Below are 25,726 nucleotides of genomic sequence, written 5' to 3' on the forward strand. Positions count from 1 at the left end.
ATCAATTGTATTATACTGAGTGTTCAACAAGTGATCATATAAATAGGTTTACATTATTTAATCATTTTATAAGCTCGTTTTGAAATATATATTTTTTTGTTTTATATACTATATTGATGATAAAATTGTACCTGCAATATTGTATATTCTGTTTAACACTCTGTATAGTAATTCAATTTTATATCAAGATTTGTTATGAATTATGATACTATTATAATTAATTATTTATCAATTTTCTTTATTGTAACCATGATTTGTTTTATGTAAATTGAAGATCTAAGATAACATGTGATCGCCAAATACTGTGATCTACAATAAGTTGTACGGATAAGCCCTATATTTTGATTGTGAAGTGGAGTAGTAAGTTAAACATAAATATTACTCCGTTAATGTCTTGTAAGTAATTACAATGAAAAAGTTATTCATATATGACTACCTATATGTAACTTTTTAGTGAAATATATTTTTTGAAAGTGATGTTCTCAAAAGCTTAAACTCCACTTGACTTTTAATTATTATATTTTATTGTAACTATGTCTGCCACTCAGTATTTTATATGTTCTAGATTTTTTTTTTACAATTATGATTATTATTATTATTACTATTATTGAGTCTATCTATATAACCACGGAGGTTGTAATATTAAACAATATATATATATTTTTTTAAATACATAATAAAATAAATATTCAATATTACCATTTATGATAGATTAATACTATTATGTGATTATACATATATTATTGTTGTGTGTGATAACTTGTTTTGATTATACTATGAAGGTCATCCACTCTGTTACCATTTCGTAAATCTATGAGTATGTAATTATTATTTACTAACTTAATGCAGTATTAAAACGCTCGTGTTCAGAGCTGTATCCTTTATTGGTCTCAGCAGTTTGTCTAGGAAACTTCTTAATATTTGTCAATATTCAACATAACAAAGTGACAATGGAAAGTAAAAAGCTCACATTTACCGAAACAATCAATCTACGTAACAAATATGTCGGGTAAGTGCTATTTTTAAAATGTAGTTTACTTGTTAATTTGTTTCTTTTTGGCTAGTGTCCAATATTTTTTTTCGTGTTTATTAATATCATGTGATCACGTACATACCGGCTACCTGTTATTATTTAAATTTTATGATTTGAAAAATATTATTACATTTAATTTGTATATTTGATTGTTAAATTCAATAGCAACAACTAGTATTTTAATTTTTACTGGGCTACAATTTGAGTCAAGCCTCAAAGACCCGCGAGTGTTTTGTTACTACCTACACCCCCAAAGGTCAACATTCAATTATTGGGTATTAAATATTAATGTTTTGTTAAGTTATTTCTTTAAAAAATATTTCATCTCTACACCCTTACATCCGCCAAGTTTTTTCTATACCTTGCCTCCCAAATATCTATATAAGAAACCCGTTAGAGAATTTTTTTAATTGCTTATTTTCCTACTATAATAATTATCTACTTTGTTATAAGCCGCATTATGGACAGTAATCAATATTTTATGTGTTTCAAACGATGTTTGATCAAAATTGAGTTGGTCATTTATAATATTTCTTAGGTATAAATATTAAATAAGTTGGGTTACAAGTGATTTTTAAGTAGGTACCTAGTTTTAGAATAAATTGTTTAATGTGCTTATTTTGGGCTGAACTTAACTAATGGTATAAGTTTTACCTAATTTGATTGAATAAAATAAATTGTACACCAATTAAATTAAATCACAAAAACTGTTAACATATATTTTTTTTTAAATTTAATAACCTAATTAATTTTTGATTGACACTAATATTCATTGTGTCTTCTGTACAAATAGGTTTGCTTATGTATGTATTTTTTAGGAAATCTTGCGAATTGTTTTATAAGAAGAATCCTTTGAAAATCGTTCGCGGCCAAGCACAGTATTTGTACGACCAAGACGGAAGAGAATACTTGGATTGCATCAATAACGTAGCCCACGGTATGGCTTAATAAACATTAGTAGGGTGTAGGCTGTAGGGGCATATTTATGAGTGTTTAACGGGGTCGGCACTAACAAAATATTTTTATTGCTATAACAGAATGGAATGTAGAAAATTGTTTATTGTTTAGTTACAATATTGAAAGTGAGGGATTGGAATAGGTACAAACCCTTGTATAGTTGTATCCCCGATCCCTGCCTTAAATATAAATCTGCAGGTATGGCGTCTATATTCATTATTTTCTTGAAGATATTCGTGGGAAAATGTATCCACATACTAAAAGATTTCCTTACAAGTTGTAAGTGAAGAATTATTGGTTTAACAATGGGATGGTTTTTTTTTGTCTCGAGGAAGTATATATTTTAACTCAGGTTGTTCACCCATGAAATAATTTTCAAAACAATTGCAAGTTCTTAATTCATCGGCATATTTTTGTTTGCCTAACTATACGTCTATACCAAGTGTCTGTATTCCGTTGCACGCATTAATAACTCCTAGTTAATAATTCATAACAGTTAATTTACATTTTCATTTTTAAGGATGGATTACATGGTTTTCTTTTTAGCATTCTCAAATAATCATTTGTATTAAGTCATAACAAACAAATTAACTGAATAATTAGAATACTGGAAATTTTTAGAATTAATTATTCTCACAGCTGATATACAGGTACCTATTATACCTACCTATTGTCCTATTATGTGGAATGTCCATTGTTGCACAACGTTTTGTTAAGTATCCGAATTGAATGTTGTCTTAATTTTTAAAGATTATTTGTGATCATAGTTAAGGCTTTAGAAATGAAAGCAGAAAGACCCGATCAAAATAAAATATCTACATTATGTAATAATATATTAAATTCGATAAAATATCACAAAGTAGATGGGTATAATATACCATCATATTATGTAGATGTATGTGATATGTCTTCCGGGCAATATATTTTGTATATTCCTTATTATAAAAATAAAACATTTTTGTATCGTATATTCGTATGTACATACCTATTCCGTATTTGGTACCTATCTAGTATACCTATATAATATATTATATATTATATAACTTAGTACTTACTATATCTGCAAATCTGCAATGTACACTTATGTACCTATTAGGTTTAGATGTTAATGTTATTTATGTTATTGTATTCATAATGACCCAAACATCTTTGCACAATGCACATCTGAACCAAACAAACGTCAGTACTTCGATATTTAAAATATGTGGGTAGTCAATAAGGCACTTAATTGGTTGGCATGTTTCAATGTTACAGGTCGTACAGTTTTTAATATTCATTGTTATCTTAACAACAACTACCGAGTTTACAAGTAGGTAATATAACCGTATAGGCAATAGCCATATAGGTATCTACAATTTAAGTACCTAGTATAATCTATAACATTTAGATAGTAGGTACATATTAAGTATCAATTAATTCAAAGTTCAAACAAACAAAATAATATTATTTATCGCTGTGTGTTGACTACTTATTGAATTTACAATATATACGTAGATACATAGTTAGGTAGCTACCTATAATCTATATCTTGTATGAGTATAATAAATCATAATACTTGAAGTCTTCTTAGTAGGTACACTGTACAGTGTACAGTTATTGTGTTTAGACATATCGTCTTTAGATTCTCCCGTATTTGTTTCTTCAAGGTTCAAGCCCCGAGACAGTTAGTTTTTTAAATTATTATTGACACGCTGGGTTGGTTCCTACTGTATTAATATAGGTAATATAGCCATTAGCCACATGCCCAAATATGTATATGAAAACACCTGAATTAATATAATAATAACTATTATTAATCATTATGCCATTTTAATATTATATACCTACCAATCACTTTTTGTATTATATTATTTTAGTTAGGTACCGAGAGGAGCGACACATTACGCATGGGTCTTACAATAATTTGCTTTATTTTCTGAGCGGAGTAATGAATGTACCTAGGTATTGATTTTACAATATTAAGTGCGTTACTTTTTTTCACTCTGTAAATATTTTTATAGTTTTGTTGGGAAAGTGAATCTATAGTCAGTACTTTGGGGGGATCAAAAGAAAAAAATTCTTAGTTGTTTTCAAAAGTTTTGGGAAAACCAAAAGAAGGAAGTTTCCTAAGAAAAACCAGTTTTTTCATAAAACCGATTTAGTTTTTTTAGTGTACCTAACTCAAATACTAATAACCGTAGATCTTTAAAATTTTCAAAATATTTTGACGAATTTTAAGATAATATTGACGTGTCATTTATAAGTTGATAACAATAATATACCTATATTTTACTTAACTTACTGTTGTAAGTGTAACTAGTAGTGTATTGTACCAACAATACCGTGATACTATAATAGTTAACTATGAAAATATTGAAAGAATAGAGGCTGACGGTGTGTTTGCTCGACAATTGACAATAATATTTTGTAACGGTGTGTCTTTGATCAGAATCGTTGTTTGTATGGTATGATTATTATTGAATTTTTACTGAACACATCCATTTCAGTGGTCAGTGACCTACTCAATGACGAATTACACTCAAACTCTACAATACGATATAGGCGGTACAGTTGTAACATCCCAGTTTTTTTTATTTTGAATAGCATTTACATTTTAAAATTTGTAATATATAAGTAGGTAATAAGAATAACAATTGACATCATATTACGATAAATCCGAAAATACTGATACCGATGAGTGGTGGGAACCATTAACCATTAACAAATTCAGTAAATACCATTATTTTTTTAAAATTTTGATTATTAATATCCATTTAATACTTTTTTTGTATATTGTTCCTTTATCTAAATAAAATTATTATTATCAATGACTATAATTTATTAGTAATAGTATAATAGAGCTGTGATAGTGAAAATGAAAAAATTTAATTATATCATAATAACTTATACCTATACTTATATGGATTATTTACTAGACATTAAATCAAAAGGTTGAATTATAATGACCATCTTATTATAGTAAAAAAGTCAAACTATTTCAGGTAATAATAAAAGGTGTATAATATTATAATTAATAATCAATATGTTATACCTAATGTATATTCTCAAACGATTTATGAATATAATATATAATAGGTAGTGTCAAATATCTTTACTCGCTGTAATTACGCTATTTTACATTATTAAAATTATCTGTACCTCATTATCTTAGTTTTATTGTATTTCTATATTACATTATTAGTTGTAATTGTTGAGCTATAATAGTTTTTTTTTTTTTTTTTAATTGATCCTGAGCCCGGCAACTGTGGCCATTAGCTATTAGTAGGTACTGTAAGGTTTTTGTATTGATGGTTTGTAGGTTTTTTGGAACGGTAGGGGGAACACGTGTGTGTTTGTTTTGGCAGAATTTCGAATGGGGCACCCGTAGGTTTCTGCCATGCCCCGGGGGTGGGGGATGGCAGCACTTGCTCTCAGGTCACCGCGACTTGTCCGGAGAAAAATGCCGCCCGGTGGCCGAGGATCGAACCGCGACCGGCTGCGTCGCAGCGGAAGAGTCAGACCACTCGGTCACCTCGTCCCCCTATAATAGTTTTATACTGAAAGCTAAGAAATAAAGTGTTTTACTGGTAATAATATATATCAGTATAAATACGAGTGTCACCGTATGACTTTTGTATACAAACATTTTGTTGTTGATGGCAATACAACATAGCTACAATTATTACGAATTTTAATGTACCCAAATATTTACCTAGTTTGTAAATAACGCGTGGTGTAATATAATATTATACTTACTGAGTAATGTTCAAACCTTTAAACTCAATTTTTGTATCGTTTTGTGGATGCTTCGCTTCAATATGCCTACTGAGGCATAGGAGGTTTCCTGTTTTTCTCTGTATAACAGTTTACGGATCGAAGGTCCAGGGAGACACAACGTTATTTTTAAGAGTTTTATTTCTAAAAATAAGTATAGCTTATAAAAAAAGTTGTCCAACACTTATTATTTGGTAAATTGAAATGTATTTTCTATAAATGTTCTAAATAATGTTTTTCACACTAAGATAAATAATTTTCTTTAAAATCTGGTGAAAAATATTAGTGAGAGAAAATGTTTTTGTGGTTTTCGAGTGAAGTGAGTCGCTTTGCGTGGTGTGGCATTGTACAATTTTCACGTGTGATCTTGTAAGCATTTTCCACACAACAAATGAAGTGCCTATCTGCTTCTGCTCTTATCTATGTCTAACGTCTATTATGTGTTGTTCGCAGTTGGCCACTGTCATCCGGATGTGGTGAGAGCGGGCGTAGAACAAATGCAACAGTTGAACACCAACAGCCGGTTTCTGCACGATAACCTGGTGGTGTGCGCAGAGAAGATTGTGTCGAAAATGCCAGAATCGCTTTCGGTCTGTTTTTTCGTCAATTCCGGTTCTGAAGCAAATGACTTGGCATTGAGGTTGGCCCGTCAACACACCGGCAACACGGACGTCATAACCATGGACCAGTGAGTATATGTTTTATTAAATAATATTGAATTATTAATTATTATAGCTCGCGCTCACAATTGCCTCATTGCTCACATCGGTGGACTAACTATTTAGGCATTCGTGAGTAGCATGTGATCTACTATATGTGACAGGGATCTGTAACAAAATTTGAATTCAAAATTACAAATCTACAGGTTACAGTCGATTATTTACTATTGATATTTATTTTTTATTAGTAATTAAAGATTATGAAAACTATAAAAAAAAAAATAATCAAATAATCAGTTAAAAATGTATTTAAAAATATGAATTGACCAGTGTAGCTATACCTATATTAAACTTCTATTTCATACATAATATTATTACTAAAATTAGGTGTACTTCCATGACCGGAATGAACTGTATAAATATAGATTTGGCATAAATTCCTTGTATATGTATTATGTAATAGGTAATACGCGTATATAATACATGACTAATACTAGTATACTACCCATATATAAGAGAAAAATCAGACTTTTTGGACTCTACCACTACTTACCTATTAAAAATGAAATATGTAAGTAACCGTTGAAAGATATTTATAAAATTTGATGGATCACCAACTGACAATTACAGTAAGTACTATATTATACTTCAATTGAAAGGTATAGATCAATTATAGGGTACATCACCTGCTACTACATGAATGTTTATATCTAAGTAGATTACAGAATCACATATTGTTGGGTGGGTTAGGGGGAGTAAATTTTGGTGGAAAATGAATTATCAACTGAATGCAATTATTTGAAAATATTATCGTGTACGATGGTGGATAAAATATAATAGCTAATTAGACTCATACTTAGAACCATACAAAATAAGTTTTGCCAAGATAATGAATGTTTATTGTCGATAAAAAAAATCATTCTGTCGTATTACATAATACATATAGGTATCTATAAATGTTTGATACACCCAAATTAAATGTACATTTGATGACCTTTGGTTTGATTCTGTGTCGTATTCCGATCGAGAATTTAACGATATGAATTGAGTAAAAATATATTCACTTGTAGATACACTAAATTTTATCTCAAAAAATTAAGTTACTACTGTAGGTATAACACTATTTAGTTCAGTTTTTATTGGTAAATAATTTTTTTATTTTATTCATATCGTTAATTTTTTTAATATAACAATCACCTAATTTATTTATCTCTGCTGTTAGTTTTAATCTGTATGATGTTCAGTTCAACAAATCAAAACTAAATAGAAAAATAGATTTGAGAAATACTGTATTTGTGTTGAACAATAATATACTTTTATTTAAATAATTTGTTTGTTTTTTTTTTAATATTTACACTTCAGCATATTTTGTTGTGCTACACTGATTAATTCTGACGTGAATATTTAAATTGTACTTTTGCTGACATTGAAAAAACGTACGTACCTAAATGCTATCTTTGTATGCATGTATATACAAAATAGATAGGAATACAACAATACTTCTTATTTTTCATGTTTAAAGTGTGAAAGGTTAAAATATAATACCTAGCTATTAAATTATTGCCATGATTAATTAAAATTATAATTTATCATCATTATTGAAAATAATTATTTAATGACGCAGTGGTCCTCAAATCGTTTTGTTTGCGGAGCCCTTAAGTTGCTAAAAACAATCTACAGAGCTTCCAAAAACCAGAAATGCTAATTTTAAACTAAAAAAATTATAAATGATGATCATTATTCATTATAGTTATACAATGTAACTAATATATATCGAATTTAATTTAATTTGGAGTTTTCCGAGGGGCCACTAGATTACTACCGTGAAGTCCCTGGGATCCTGCCTCCTTGGATCACAGTTTGAAAACCACTGTATTAACGAGTTAAATAATTATTAAATTTAATAATATATTTAGTGTATATTTAGTGTTGCGGGTCTTTTTTATGTAAGTTATAAGTGTTCTAACAGTGTGATCAGGATTTGACTCCTAGTTTCAGTTTTACATTATGGTAGCTTGCAAATAGTATGTAAGAAAGAAGTCTTACTTTTATAGAATAGATTATAACAATTTCTACACTCCATAATATCTCGCACAGATATAAGGTTGCTTGTCTTATTTTTGTTAGTGTTTATCTGTGTAGATAAACTATGATTTAACAGTTTTCGGTCACCACAATCATGCATAAATAGGCACTTTTAGTAGTAAGTTACCTATGTCAATATTATGGTTAATCAAACTACATTTTGAAATTTTATATTAATTTTAATATAGGTACTACTAGTGGGTGGTTAGGTTAGGTTAGGTTCTTCTTACAATGATTCTTTTAACAATCAACATTAATTATCTCGAAAAGTATATAGTACTATATTATTAAATTAGATAATATCTATAGTTTAATACTACAATATGATTAAAAAACCTTTGTCATCAGTGTATTATACTAAACTTGTACTGAATTTACTGTATTGGACATTGGTTTATGATATATTATGTAAGTTCATAACAACATAATATACGAGATATAGGTACTTCACACTCTTATGTATAAATTATATGTTTACTGTTAACTATTCACTATATACCAATATAAATAACTTAAGCTAAGTTTGATAAATAAAAAAATATTAATCTTACAAAATACATCGCTTTAACTAAAATATATGTTATATGTATCATATATGTTTCAGTGCATACCATGGTCACTTGACTTCACTAATTGATATATCACCATACAAATTTAATTTACCTGGAGCACCAAAAAAACCAGATCACGTGCACGTAGTATGTATACAAATATTTCTCAATATTATTTATAATTATTAATATTGAATTTATTCGACTTCATTCTGGTTAATTTTACATATTTCATTCAAAAAATACATTTATTAATATGAAATATTAATTAATATTAAAAACTAATCTTGGTTTTGCTATTATATAGTTTGCACTTACATACTTATACAGTTATTCAAGTTTTTCAAGTTTTTTTTTTAACTGGAAGTTTATAACTTGAAAACCTCACATTTTTTTATTCAAGGTTATTTGTGTGTTAACCGGATTATAATTTGAAAAAAGCCCCGACGTTTTATTTCCTTAAGATTTTAAATTTTAGTCGATTGTTAAATATTCACAAATTACAACCAAATCGTTATAAAATATATTTAAATATGTAATTTTGATTTCAAATTTGAAGGTCATTCTTATTATTTTGTTGTCACTCTAATGATTTATTTGTTTAATGTTTACACACACACACGTGTATATAATATATATATTATTTTAATCTATATGTTTCATTGTTTTTACTACATAGGTTCCGGTTCCGGATGTATATAGAGGTAAAATAAGAGCGGATGATCATCCCGACGAAGATATGGGAAAATTATATGCTCTGGAAGTTAAAAAGATTATTGATGAAAACGTGATCGGACAACGTGGTCAAAAAGTGTGCGCTTTCATCGCAGAAAGCTTACAGAGCTGTGGTGGCCAGATTATATTACCACACAATTACCTGCGAGATGTTTACTCGTAAGTGATATAAATCTTAATTAAGTTCGAAAGACTACACGCATAGGCGATTTAAATAATTATAATAACACGTAATTCGTTACGACTATTTCATTTTCACACTTACGATGCCAATATAATTAAAAATTTAAAACACACTCGTTCAACTAAAACTTGGAAATCTATCATTGGATTAAAATTAAACCAAGAAAAAATGGTTTGAAATAACTTAACTAAATAATTTTATCATGGTGACCAAATATTGACTATTGTCGTTGGTAGAAAATATTATACACAATAATTTATTGTAGATACACTGATAGTCGATTACCATTATATGTATTTATCTAAATTCAAGGATAAATGTACCGATTTGTTAATAAAATGTCATAGTGTGTTGCACGTTCTGCGTTTATAATATACAATCTAATATATTTTAGTTAGTTACCGGTCGAATAAATTAAATACTCATAATTAGCACTAGAATAAGTATCTAAGCTAAATATGTATGATAATAACTATACACACTTATAAAACTTTATTTTCAATTACCTATATGTGAAATGTTGACCAATGTTAAACTTGTAGGCTAATTGCCTTAGCAGTTAAAATTTATTACTAGGTAAAAATAAAAAAATAAATTATCAAAGAAACTATCAAAATACAATAAATTAATGATTTTGGTCTGTAATATCATTACGCATTGGTGTAAAGCCATATAGGTAGTACATAAATAACTAAAGAAAAGTGGATCTATAGTCTGTACAAATATTAACGGTTCCATATTCGTGATTTCTTCTAATTGTATTTTGTATTCAATAATGAACCTTAAGTTGCCTATACACGACGCCGAGAGAACATTATTTTATAATATTACATTTTATTGAAAAAATGTAAAATATTTTACGATTTTCAGGAAGATTCGAGTTTTTAAATTTATAATAAGTTTTGGCAAATATCAGTTTTTTTTTTAAATCGAGTTTTGATAAAACCGATATTTTAAATTGAAAACTTGTGAGACTGTGAATGTGTCACACTGTATGAATATAAATATTCTTAGTATGTAGAGGATAGAGACTAGAGTATGTTTTTTGATTTTAGATATGTGCGGGAAGCCGGTGGTGTGTGCATTGCTGACGAAGTTCAAGTGGGATTTGGCCGGTCGGGTACGCACTATTGGGCGTTCCAGATCGACGGACCCGACGTGTTACCCGACATCGTGACCATCGGCAAGCCCATGGGTAATGGACATCCGGTGGCGGCTGTCATCACCACGGAAGCAGTGGCCCGCAGCTTCGAAGCTACCGGTATTCAATATTTCAACACGGTGAGTAAAAATGAGTGTTTGTTTGAGTATATATAGTGATTTGAGTGGTTTGATTAGTTTTTATTTAATTCATGTAAAGTCTGAAAAAATATAAATTAGGTATATTTTAATGCGGAACTCCATTAATTCTCCTTTTATTTCTAAAAATCCAAAATCCAAAATATAAATTGTTACTTCCATTCTGGTTACCTATAAAATGTATTCGGTATATATTATTTATACTATACTTGTTATCGTAAAAAATACTAAAACATAATTTGGAAAATAGTCAACAAAACATGCATATTGAAGAGTTTTTTTAACCGTACAAATATATTGTATATTGACCAGTTTTCTACTTAGTCTGTTGTCTGTAACATAAAAAATACAATATAATACACAGTATTACAACATAGATGTTATAGATTTACTCCAGCCCATTCTCATTCCGAATTCATGATAATCGTATATCAACACATACAATTTATGTTTCATTATTTGAGAAAACACTCTTGGTCAACCTTAGAATTTGTAATCTGGAAAATGTCTTACTGCGACATGCAGTGTTGTAGTTCCTAAATGTTTTCTAAAAATAAAAATTACAACAATCACAACAATTTCGAAAATTTCGAAAATTTCGAAAATTCACTAAAAACGTACTATTCAATCGCTCTGCGTACACCATTACCAGGACATGTATAATTAATAATTATATTTATTTTCATCAATTTTGATATACCTACCTATAATAGTGACCTAAAGCAATCATGTGGAGTAAATTCTAAATCCTATACTCACTTCCATGGTTATTAAATATATATAATATATGTATCTACGTAATAAAATGTTTATGTACTTATCAATAACAGATTATTATTGTATAGCGGTGTTATTCCGCTAATCCAACTTGGATTCAAGTTAATCCAAGTTAACGGCGAAAAACTCTCGTGTGGTTTTTCAGTACGGTGGAAATCCCGTGTCGTGTGCAATAGCCATCGCCGTGATGACCGCCGTCGACGAAGAACGGATGATGGACAACGCCAAAGACGTGGGTGGGTACTTGCTGTCCGAACTCGAAAATATGCAACGGAGGTTCCCCGACGTGATCGGCGACGTCCGAGGTGTTGGACTGTTTGTGGGTGTAGAACTGATAAAGGACCCGAAAACCAAGACTCCGGCCACGGTGGAAGCTCGAGAGGTCGTGGACAGGTAATTTGTCGAATATTGAGTGAGATGCCCCCAGGCCACAGGTCTCCGTTATTATAATTTTTTTTTTTAGGGAAGTAAATGATTTTATTCTAATCTACACATTTTAAACATAATTATAAATACGTATTCATGGTTATAAAAATTATTTTAGTAAAAGGACTTCAAATACATATTTTGTCAATAAAAAATATTTATAACCATAGCTATATAAAAACAAAAAATAAATTCAAAGAGACAATTTTATCATCGGTCCTGAAGCGAGTATTCTTCATGTTTATATCCTTATAGGTCATAAACGAGTAAACAACGAGTACCTATTTAAAAAAATTTTTTTGTTTCAATGCATTTATATATATTTGTATTTAAAAATCATTAAAAAATATATTTAAATAATTTTTGATTTGAAAATAGTTAAACGTCCGTTTGCAATACATAAAGTACGTAAAGGTACACTGAAAGTATTTAACAAGTATTAATATGTCCGAGTAAACTTTCCAATTTCTTTATGAAAGGTTTGTCATAGGCCATAGCGGAACGATTTTCTCCGTAAAAATAACGAGTGATGCGGCGATGTGACATGTGCAGTGTACAATATTTTGTGAACTTATGTAGTTAAAAATATTATGTATTGCCAAATGGTTTTTGACATATTTAGTAGAATAATATTTATTATCAACGTACATATTGTGTTTCAGAATGAAAGACGAATTTAGAATATTGGTCAGCAGCGACGGACCTGACGTGAACGTCATCAAACTGAAGCCACCGATGGTGTTCACCAGAGCCAACGCCGACCGCTTTCTGAAGGCGTTCAAAACACTGATTTCAGAGATTAGGACTCAACGGTTTCAAATGCTGTGATTTATTTTATACTGCCACCTACTATAAATGTTTACGTAATTCATCATAATTATCATAATTGTATTCTTTAAATATATATAGGTTATATAAATAACATATACTTTATAAAACAAAACGTATTGTATGATACGTTATGCATGATATAGGGTAATATTAAAATATTTATATGTATAACAATTTAAATATTTAACTGGAAATATTAAAATAATGAAACCGATTATTGTTTTTATGTGTAGAAATACGTTTATGCTCGTAGATATTTGTTTGGCCCTGTCAGGCCGTGAACTGAGCGAATACAAAGTAATTGATGTATTTTGTATGGTTTTTTAAATGTTTTTTTTTTGTTATACAATAGACTAACTTTATAAAAACAGCTATAGTATGCTGTGGTCAATTATAAATTCTTATAAATTCTTTTAATAATTACGTATTCAAGAAGAAGAAGAAGAAGAAGCAGGGTTATTCTGCAGATTTTCTTCCGCGTAATTCGGTGGTAATTGAACTCGTATTGCATCGAGACGTGCTATGACGATATCGCATTTCTTATGGACGTCTTCCAATGCATTTTCAAGTAGATCTACTCTCTTAACCAACCTGAGAACTCATTTTATTTATAAATCAGCTTGGAAACAATTATTTCTATACTGCATACTTACCATTCGATTTCTGATGCATTGGAAGTGTCTTTGTTATCTTTTTTACCTAAAAATAATAAATGAATTATTTTTGTATGCACTATTTTTAAGTATACATGTACTAATTTATGAATAACTGTTTTTAATTTTATTAAATACTAGCTGTACCTAACCCGACTTCGTCCAAAAAATAATTAACAAACATATAAACATAAAATGTGCAAAATTGGTTTTCTGGGTTTTAGAGTAAATACCTCAGTTCACTGAAAAATTGTCATTGGAGTACCCAGCTTTGTAAACTAATTTGACAAAGTTGAGAAATTAACGTACGATGGATTGAATATAGAACTTGGTTTATTTTCGGACGTGGTTCAAATAAAATTCTTAATTTTTTTGACGTGACTGAAGAACAACTATTGAAACTTTAGTCAACATTGGTTTAGTAATTTTTGAGGCTATAATAATAGTTACAGACTAACAGACATTGTCTTTTGCTGTAAATGACATATATAACGTACAGTTAGGTGACTATATATTATTTTCTTTTATTAAAAAAAAAATCCGGTGGGCTTTTCTAAGCCAATTAACAAAAAAATTTATTTCTTATTTTTTTCTTTTACCTTTTATAACTTTCTGTATAAACAAAAAGTTTTTTGATTTTTTTGGCCACCCTATAAAGCAAGTTATAGGGGTCAAAAACGTAGTATAGAACACTCCTCGAGTCCCAAGAAATATGGGCGCAAAATATTATGACAGTTGGTTTGTAGTTTCGAAGTTCCATACGGATATAAATTATAAATACATTTTTATACATACATATATGTTGCATAAGAATTAAGTAATGGTAATCAGGTATTTATCAACTTTTAAATTTAGGTTACCGTCAAAACAAACATTGTATAAGGTTAATGTTTCATGTACCAATTACCTATAACTATATAGTAAATAAAATATGGCGTCGTTGGCAAAAGGGTGGAGGAGAATTTGCTTCAATGGACAATAAGCCACTTTAGGTACTGTTTATAAGTTTATAATAGTGTTTAAAATAAAAGATTCTTGGAGTTGTCACAGTCGTCGACAATATCTGATTAACGGAGAGCGATAATGACGTCTTCATTTAAAATGATAAATCTTAATATTTATAAATGCATGTATAAGCCTAATTTAGATGGAGGATCGTCCAAAAAACGTTAACGCCAAATGTGCACTACTATCTGCAGTAGTCAGCAATAGCCGATGAAATGACTGTAGTGATTGAATCTTATATTATATATATATAAAAAATATAATAAAACGCTTACTCGAGTCTGGTGAGTTTTGCAGCACGTCCCGGAACATTTGCTTAGCCTCGTCTTCGTGTACCATCTTCTGCGGTTCGATGCCGTATTTGTCTAAAATCTTTTCCACTTCAGAGTCCGTGAAACGGCAACTGAGGTACGAGGACGAAGCGTTACGCTGATGTTAATAAATCGTTTACGCGCAGTCGATATATGCGGGATCTACTCATCGTTGTATACATAGGTAGGTATACCGCCTTGGTATAGCTGGTAGTCAAGCATATAATATATAGTTAAGCCGGATTCAGAGCTACGCAGTAGCGTGTCGCGTCGCGTCGTTCAAATCACATTTTTTGGTACTGTGTCAAAACCAAGTTGCAATCACCGAGTATCTTTACCAAGAGTCGACTACGTCTCAACTTTTAAACCAATAAGGTTACCAGTTCCCTGTACGCATAACATGACATACGGCGTAGCTGTGAATCTGGGTTTCATAGGATTTGCGAGACTCGGAAAATATCTCTAATATATCCCTATGTCTGGTTGGGGGGGGGGGGTGGTGGACTTCGCCCATCCTCTTATATCCACTTACGTCTATTATGAATTATGATGGCATGCTTTAGTCTTATTTACATAATATTATGTATCTATACCATGTACCGTTTTAGTATCTTGTAAACGTCCTGATAGGAAATGCGGCGATTCAGTTCGTTGTTCAGCCGGTCGGTACGACGTCGCGCCGCCCATTTGTCGAAGCCCACCCGGGCGAGCACTCGGTCCACGAACGCCGAAATCTTGTCGCTTACATACAGTTGCCGGTCCCCCAACGACTGTTCGACGTCCACGTCAAAATACGCGTGAAACACGATCGCCACTAGCATCGTCTGGAAAACGAGTGCGATTTAAAAAATAAACCTCTTCTCATACATACGCGCGCGATTATATATATAAGTATACTGAGGGTGTGGTGCAAGGCGATCTACCATATACTAACAGTGGTGATCCACACGTTTTGTTTGACATTCTTCTTTCAAGCGATGACCGCGTTATAAGGTTATTGCGCTGTCAATTATTGACTAGAAAAAAAAACAACCAGGTAGATCTATAGGGACCGCCTTCCAAAAGCGATAAATGGAAAGCATTTACGAAGCAACTTTAAATCAACTATTGAATTAGGCACAGTGAAAATTGTAGAGGTCCACAAACCGGGGCCCATATACCGCAAGTACATTGAATGTTTATAGTTTGTACAAAAATGTAAGACACGCAAGTCAATTTTGCTTCCCCTTTGCATTGAAAGGAAATTAAAAGAAGAACGGTGGAGATTTGTGTACGATAGATAACTCGATGATATTCTAAGGTTTTCTGAATGACACGGAAGAAATCGTCTATATAAATCATTTATTATTGTTTTTAATATTATTGTGTAACTAAATTTTTTAACCTTTAAATATTTTCATTCAATAACTAATAAAGTTAATGAAATCAACACATTTATAAAATTATTCATAATTTTTATTTCGTTTTGTTGTAATCCTACAAATAACAGTTAAAAATAAGTAGACCACTTACGATATCGTTGCGCTCTCATATAAATATATAATAATAATATAAACCAACCCACGGACCGGACGGACCCACAGGGATGGGAACATGATCCTCGAAAATAGATTTAAAAAACACTTTGTACATCATAATTATTAATTACCAAGAGAACGAATATCACCACGCACGTGAAAAATACGAAGAAGAACGTGGTGAACCAAGCGTCCGCGTCTTGAAGCGTCTTGTAGTCGAAGTCCCTCATCAGTATTCTGAGCGACGAAAGAACAGAATCGTAGATGGTCGAGAATCCTTTTACCTGCAGGTTTGGGGATGAAAGTGTGTTAGAGGAAAACGACAAAATAAATGACGGTGTTATCGCGTTCAATTATACGTATATATATTATATTATATGATGCGTATTTGTGGAGGTATACATTTTCAAGTTGATCGACGACATTCGAATAGTGATGTCCTTCGTTTTTATACGAACAAATTCTAACGAGGTTCGTGTTGACTGTAAATAACTATAATGTATAAAAATATCTATACGTATAGTAATAATATTCATCACCCATCGTCTCAAACACTTAATATCTACAATATTTTAATACTGTATGGTTCATATTTTAACTTATAATTCGTATTTTTATGTTTATTATCTGTAGGTAGGGGCTGGAAGCCATTACTAAATCATATACCACAACAAGCATCATATTATAATATAGGAGTTATTATAGTTTAAGAGATTAAAAAAAAGTATTTCCACTTCACGTAGAAGTCAATACTGGATTTGATGCACACGAGTATGCATTTAAGCATGCATATATGTAACATGTACCTAATACTTATATCACAAATCACAATGTGGATTGAAGTTTGAGATGGATGCACTCGTTTTCCAATTTAAACATAATAATTATTTTAGTAAATAATAATATTTTGACTTATTATTGTATGTTGTCGTAATTACCTGTGAGCCGAATGCGAAATAACCGAGCGTCGCGAACGCGCTCACGACAAAAACCATTATAACCAGGTATCCCGCAACGATTTTGAAGCACTGCAGTGACAAAAAAATTGTAGTTCCATATATGTACAAGTGCAAATATTATTAATATTATTTTACTAGTCAGTGGCGCCTGAGTCGTTTTTAATAGATCTGTATTGAAGATCCCTTATGATCAGTGGCGGTGTGGTTCGCTAGATGAGTCAAGCGCGAGCAAAATCAAAAATGCCCTTATAGTGAAATTTTTAAACATCAAAAAAATTTAAATATCCATGGTAAAAGTATCAGAAATCAAAAAGTAAAGAGTATCGGAAATGGAATGAAAATGGGATACCCTAATATTGTAACACTAATATTGACCTATTCGAACACTTTAATTTTTTTTTTATGCAATTTTTTTATAAATATAGAAGTGTATAATTTGTTTTTTTTAAAAATATTTTTGATTTTGAAGAACTTCGAAACGGACATTTGCGATTTTCGATAATTTTGCCTCGGAAATTTAAATTTTAAAAATGAATGGGAAGCGGGGAGGGGGAGTTTCGACTTAAAGAGAAGCCGGGCGTTATATCAGTGTCGTATTTTGCAACCATAATACATGTTATATGTTATGCGTTGTATATGACCGTACCATAATTATTTGACCTTGCTAAATTTAAAATGTTGACTCGCAAATACTCGTAAGCTTTGGCAAACTCCAGGCATAATTTTGCTAAACCTTGAATGAAGTTGAAGGGCCGACTCCATCGGGTGCACATTGTATATGAGAATTATTTTTGTAACGGAATGAGATAGAATTAATCTGTCAGTAAAGTACGCCCCTCCCGGTTCCCATTCTCACTTCCACAGCCACTGAACATAATATGTCCCGCTTTGCTAGGGGTTAAAAATATCCTAGTTTATTTTTATACCCGGTCAAATATTACGGAGGGGGGGGGGGGTAAATGTATTCTAGGGTTTACTGTATCCTCAGTAAAGTTATCCTAGGATAATTTTACCCTCGGAGGTAAAAAGATTTGAGGGTATTAGAAACCTGCGACACTGGGTTATAATATACGGTGTAATAATAATGTGATAATTTATAGTATAATATACCCTGCCCACACTCAAGTACACGATGGTCATCGATCTGTTCAAGTCCGTGTACTTGATCACCTTGATGCACACCAGGAAGAACAAGTAGGCCGTCAGTTGTACGAGGGTCTCGTGTCTTGCTACCAGGCCCTCCACGGACTTGCGGTCCCTCACGGTTTTCGCGATCGCTTTCCACGGATTATCACTCGATGAAGACTTCTCCTTGAGTAAGATCATCAACGCCACACCGACGGCCCACCATCCCAACTACGGCAGAGTAAATATCAAATTTAATTATTATTGAATATGTATATTGTATAAGGCATCGATTATCAAAAAAAAGATGCAATTTTTATCATACCGTTTAAAAAAAGAACAGCTACTTAATAATATATTATTTACTGTATTCGCAAGAATACTCTGTCATTAGGAGGGCGTACTCTGTTCGTATCGCTGTGTGTATATACTTACTACGTTTTGAATTATACAGCCCTTATATTATATTGTTTTGACTAAAATATCTTGGTTAAGCCATGACAAACTTTTGATTTATAAATTACCAACTTTAAGATTGTAATTTAATTAGCTAAAGTAAATAATATTTTCTATAAAAATGTTTACGTATAAATATTAAACCAACATAAAGAAAAAATTAAAAGTTATTCAAGTTTTAAGTTAAGATGAGCACCAAGTAACCAACAATAATTGAATTTAAAAAAAAAAATCGTTTACAACGCTGCAAATGTTCGCCGTCAAAATATGTAGATAATCAATCAATCACCTGTTTGTGGAAAATAAAAAGCTATAATGACTTACAGCCACGATACCGAAATCGACGTAGTTCCAGAACACTGTGAAGTAGTCCTTCCGGAAGTACATGATTTCAAATATTTCTTCAGCAGTGAAATAAACGATGAATCCGACGACGTCGAGCATGCCGATCAACGTGAGCACAGTGTCGGCCACAGCGTACCTGTACAGCTTGACGGTCCGAAACGTTGACGACGAGACGATACCGCCCGATGCCGGAAATTCGAACACTAATCTGCGGGTGCAGCGGAACGTTTAAATTAAATCGATGACAACCGAATAACACACTGGTTTTAATAGTTTAACAAACATTTCGGATACAATGACGGTTGGACGTTATTGGTGGTGGATTTTGCACAGGTTCAACAATGTATTGACCGTGTATGTACCCTAGCAGCCATGCTCAACCTTATCTTTACTTGGGTCTCGAGCGTCACGCGTTTGGACAAATTACCTTTTTATACGCCTAATAAAAACAATGTCACAGAGAACTGAATTAAAATCGACCAGAGCTGAATATCAAGCGAGTAACAAATAACATTTTCAAGGAAGTCGAAAAATGGAATAAAATGAAACTGAAAGTGAATCTGGTACCTATATAGGTACTAAAACAACGAATCATCTTCACATTTACAAACTTAGCATATTTTTTCTTCTATTTGTATTCTTCTCTCAAATAAATAAAATCTAAATCTAAATATAAACGCAATGCTAATGGTCTTAGTTGTCGAAGCAGAAATTTATAAAATTTCAAGGCCGATAGAAAAAAAAAAATGTGTTAGGGCGAGTATGATTGGCACAATACAAAATAAGTAAATTTAAACAAAATTTTAAATAATTTTAAAGGTAAAATTATAGAGATTTTAAAGAAACTATTATATCATCCCCAAAATAGTAATTATATGGCATGAAATACGAGTATATCAGTATTATGAGAGAACATAAGAAATGTGAACTTGTTATAGTAATATTGTGTAACTGTTAGTTACTGAGTGTAATGTTCTAAATATGGATCGTAAAATTGAAGATATAGACCAAACCACTTGTAAAACACAATTTTTCTTTTATAGAATTCACAGACAATCCCAAGTCTGTCGAAATAAGAAAATTCATAAAATACTATTCAAATGCATCATAAAAAGGTCACTCAAACACATTACAATATTTTAAAATTACTCGTTCAAACGCAAACTACATCACATAATAGTATATCATTTTGTATCGTGAGCTTGGGAAAAATAGTAATTAAGTCTATACCTACTTATAATTACACATGTATGCAATTTATGATTTATTACACTTATTATATATAAGTGTAATAGTTGGATATCATTTTTAAGGCCCATTCAAACTCTATCAATTTTTCATCAAAACAACCTTAGCGACTGACAATAACTAGGGTACCTACTTCTAATGGTTCGATTTAAAAAATGTTAAGATTTTTGATTTGGTAAAGAAGTATATTTTGCATCGGTTTTAGCATATATTCAATGTTTTTTAATAGTTTTTAACGTATTATTTAATAAAAAAAAAAAAAAAATTGAAAATGCAAAATGCAAACTGCAAAGTGATCTTGTTTATGCATTCAAACATCTTTGCATTTTTTATTTCTGACCTTTGAAACTATATTTAAATATTTTGCAATTCCGTGTGTTGAAGCCGTATGCGTTATATGTATGATATGGATGTGAAGTACAAACTATACTACACACCCAAGTAGGGGCGGTAACGACAAGGAACGAAAGAATTGCCCAAACAAAACCCCTTAAAAAATGACATCATTTTTTTACGCCGAGGCAACTGCAGCGTATTTGCAGGGCAAACTGGTCTCATAAAAAACCTGCCGAAGGTTGAGTGTAGCTGACTTACGTTCAGTGATAATACTGCTGCAGTATAATAATAGGTGTTACGTGTATACACGTTTTGCTCTGTTCTACGAGTGGGTGGACGGGATAGAAATTAAAAATGAGTCCGTACTTGACAGCGCAGACCACGTTTATGTTGCAGTTGTAAACGGCGAAATCCACCAAAACGGCTCTGGTACCTCGATCCAGCCAAGTGTCGTGTTTGAGGTCATTGATCATCGTTTTTGCGTCCATTTTATCCTTTGGAAAATCGAAATAAAATCCACCGGGTCCGTAGGTCGCGATTTCGCCTGTGAAGAACACTCCCTGGGTCTTGGAGCTGTCAGAGTACGTCCATCTACATACACACAGAAACGGAATGCCGGACAAGTCACAATTAAATAATGTAGTCGCTCGTAAATCAAGTAGGTATCTTTTTGTGTTATGATAATTATGTTGTTTTATAAATAATACCGGGACGTGCTCTGGCGAGTCGCGTCTGTTATGCGCATTAAAACTTGCCACCGTAGAACTTATAAATTGATAAAGGACAATTCTTAGAAGTCTTTTATTATTTAAAACACTATCATTATTACATTATTTCAGTATATTTTAATAAGTAAAAAAAATATTTAAAATGTTTTTTCTTTTAAAAAAAAACTTATTCTCGAGTACAATACAGTAAAACTTATTTTCGAGTTGAAAACTTAAAAACTAAAAACTTACATAAGTATTCAAAAAGTTAACTAGACATGCACATAACTGTTTCCGAAATCATTTGCCATGATATATTACAATATCGAAAAAACAGCAGTTATATAGTATAATATATTAGCAGACGACCATACTATATGACTTACTGTGTTCCTTTTTTCGGTCCAAAACTTGCTTTGTCTTCATACTTAATGTCGTATGGGACATAGCAGTCCTGGAACAATCCTTTGAATTGGTTTCTGATTTCACAGTGTCCTTCTTCGACTCTGACCTATATATTATAATATAATAACGCTGCAATTATTTGCGTATCGGGTTATTTTTCGGACGCTTTCCCGCGCATACATATCATAGTCTAATGTTATTATATATTATTACTTCATTTATATTACTATTATTATTTATTTATGTATTTTTATGTATTGTTATTATATCATGTCGTATATTATGTCGTTTATTTTAAAGGCGAAAACATTTTTTTTTTTTTCAAATAAATTAATAACTACAACCGATCATCGCGCGTACAATTATTTAAACTGCCGCGTTATGGGCGTGAGGTGAGCATAATAATAGCTCGATAGTCGTAATGTAGGTATCTACGACGTATTGTCGATGTCGCGGAGAAGTCGGGCACACCGAAAAGCAAACACTAACCGAGTCATCGCCGGCACGGCCATATACTTGCGGGATGCGAGCAGTCGCGTATTTATACAACGGGAATCTCGCGTACGGCTCACCGAGTGGTGTTACCTATGTAATCCTCCATGTGTACACCGACGAGCGTCTATAAATCCCGACGGGCTTATGATATATATATATAGGTAGGTACTACCACTTAAGACCACGCTTAATACCGCATATTATATTAGTTACATGATATTGTATAATTGTTTTAGGTACTTTTATTTATTTATTTAGCATTTTTTTATGATGAATACATTTTTATGCACATAACATCATACATTAAGTACGAAGTAGAATATTTCTCACAATATTATGGATAATATTATGGACGTTTCTGTATTTCATTTAAAAATAAAATAAAATGAGAATTTTATAAATAGAACGTTTCCGTGCATTATCGAAATAAATTATTATATCGACTAACACCCAATAAAGATAAGATATTTCAATCTACTAGGTAGCTATACCGTCTACACTTTGCATGTCAGTCTCGCCTTTCGTGTCTTGCGGTATCGTGTGCACGAAATGGGGAAGATAATAAAAATTAAGATTAAGTCTATTTCAGCAAAAATAAAGACTATAAAGCAGTTTTCAAAATATCAGATGTATTAAATGGAAAAAAAGAAGACACATCACACATATGGTTTACCTGAATATCACATTTTTAAAAAAACTGTCCAATAATATCAGTTGACGTAGAACGTTCGTTCTCAATGTACAAAAATTTACTCACTTTCAATCAACGTTTATTCAAAGTTCGAAAATATCAAAACATCTTTAACTATTCAATGCAATTTCGAAAGTAAAATAACTTAGAGAATAATCAATAGAAATAGTAAGTAAAGGAAAATTTATTTTATTTTACAGAGCCATTAAAGGAAAACCTTGAGGAAAACCGACGATCACTTTTAATAGTACGAGTATAAATACAATTTTTTTAAAAATTTTAAAAATTTTTATGAAAGAATAGATCATTTTCACACATTTTTATTTACACTTGAAATAAAAATAATTAATCGCATATTTGAGTGTATATGACATTTTTTACATATTTTTGATGATAATCAAACGCATCTTTGCATGCATTTTTTTATAGTTTTTCATACAATAAGTTCCGAGCCTTACATAATAGATCAGGCTTAAGCATTTATCAAATCGAATCTTCGTACATTGCCTACTAAGATGGCTCAGTTATAGATAATCGCTCATCAGTCCACAGTCGAAATAAAATACAAATAAAAAATACTATTCACACAGAGTATGCATCTAACGCGGGGTCCGATAATAATGATATAATATCCTACAAATAATATCGCATTAAAACAAGCGAGTCTCGTATAGATTTGGCATTTTTAACGAGCAATGAAGTGCACGGGATCAGCTAGAATTATTATAATAGTCACAAAGTGTATCAGACGAAGACTCGTCATCGCTATATAATAATATTTGAAATTATAAATTTAATGTATTGGCGGTTAATTCGTGTGCATATAATCGTTCAGTGTAGGTATATAATACAGAATGTCCCACAAAGTATGCACTTTTTGAATTTGGTGGCATTTTTTAAGTTTTTGCCGGGTATATGATAGCATGTCAGATTATATCGTTTTTCGTTGCTAACTCAGAGATGTTACTGAATGTATAAATTGTATAGAAATAAATGCATCTTATTAGGTTAGGTTAGGTTAGGTTTTACTGATTTATTCGTTTTTTAAAAAGTGAAAGTTTTAAACGTTTTTATGGAACACCGTGTATAATAATTATATTTATCGTGTACATAAGCATAGTATATCACGGTGAGATACAACAATATGTTGTTGAAATAAATAATAATAATAATAATGACGTTTAACCATCATGTGTAACTATCCGCATGTACAAACGTTATAGAAGAAAAAGAGACGAGTACCGCGTACACGAAATTGGTCCCCCTAGTTAATTTCAAACAAATTCAAAATGATTGCCAACTTTATTAAGCTTAAGCCCGACAAATTCCATGACAGTTGCTTTGACAGCGCTCATTATAATATTATGTTGCAGGTCTATAACCAGCCCAGTCCATTTCGGCACTCGGCAACCGTAATACGATTTTGAAAAACTGTGGACCGAAAACCACTGAGTAAGTATTGCAGTGTAGATATCACAAAAAATTGGACCACACAATTTTTTAAAAATTTTAATGGTTGTCGAGTGCTGAGATGAACTTGATCGCGGGTTATACATACATTGAACATTGTATATAGTACCTGTCTCACTCTGGGCTTGAACAGAAATTTGTTTTCGAACAGTAATTTGTTACCGTCGTCTTTGTCCGTGCTCGTAGGAATTTCGTATAGTTTGTCGCACAACACGCTGTGAAAGTACTGTATAAAAACGAAACTGCTAATTGTATTATTTGATTATACCTATAATACGGTACATCCCACAAGAGTATAATATATAGTAATCCCCGGGCAGGAGCGGATCCAGAAAATTTGAATGGAGGGTGCTCGGAAAAACATAAAACGAAAATTGGTTATACCTTTCTATTTTAGTTTGCGTAATTTTAAATAAAAATTTTTTTGTTGGTGACTTAGATGACTGGGAGTGCCTGGGCACCCATAGCTCTCCCCCTAAATCCGCAGCTGTCATAACAGGGTGAAGTTGGACCTTTGATAGATGAACGAATTTAATTTCTTAATATTATACCTGCCAGAAGTGCGTCATGGTGATGATGTCGTTAAATTTTAAGGACACGTCGTAATCGTCGTCCGAAAACGTCGAGAAACTCGATTCCACGAACAATGAGGATACTTCTCTGTTGATCACGAACGTGTCGTACGAGTACAGATGTGTACATGCTGCATCGAG

General features: G+C 31.5%; 2 protein-coding genes across 3 annotated transcripts; one reads left to right on the plus strand and one right to left on the minus strand.

Moving 5' to 3' along the window:
• The first annotated feature begins 792 nt into the window (after positions 1–792).
• Positions 793–13,929, plus strand: LOC111030089 (alanine--glyoxylate aminotransferase 2-like). Of its 2 annotated transcripts, XM_022309430.1 has the most exons (8): positions 800–1,009; positions 1,852–1,970; positions 6,197–6,431; positions 9,092–9,185; positions 9,718–9,932; positions 11,013–11,238; positions 12,179–12,426; positions 13,122–13,599. In XM_022309430.1, exons 1-8 carry the CDS (start codon positions 951–953, stop codon positions 13,285–13,287), a joined length of 1,362 nt encoding a protein of 453 aa, XP_022165122.1. In that variant the 5' UTR covers positions 800–950; the 3' UTR covers positions 13,288–13,599. The 2 variants fall into 2 exon arrangements, with proteins under 2 accessions (XP_022165123.1, XP_022165122.1); XM_022309431.1 differs by lacking the exon at positions 1,852–1,970 and having other exon boundaries at positions 793–1,009; positions 13,122–13,929.
• LOC111030115 (polycystin-2-like) lies at positions 13,485–25,726 on the minus strand (the record flags this gene model as incomplete). The annotated part of the gene is made up of 12 exons (XM_022309474.1): positions 13,485–13,881; positions 13,944–13,989; positions 15,224–15,351; positions 15,860–16,083; positions 16,908–17,060; positions 17,715–17,804; positions 18,846–19,091; positions 19,641–19,869; positions 21,612–21,836; positions 22,339–22,463; positions 25,123–25,239; positions 25,565–25,726. Coding segments are annotated over 12 exons (1,908 nt in total), but the record flags the coding sequence as incomplete, so codon positions are not given.

Source organism: Myzus persicae, unplaced genomic scaffold (assembly GCF_001856785.1).
Source record: "Myzus persicae strain clone G006 unplaced genomic scaffold, MPER_G0061.0, whole genome shotgun sequence".
Taxonomy (NCBI): domain Eukaryota; kingdom Metazoa; phylum Arthropoda; class Insecta; order Hemiptera; family Aphididae; genus Myzus; species Myzus persicae.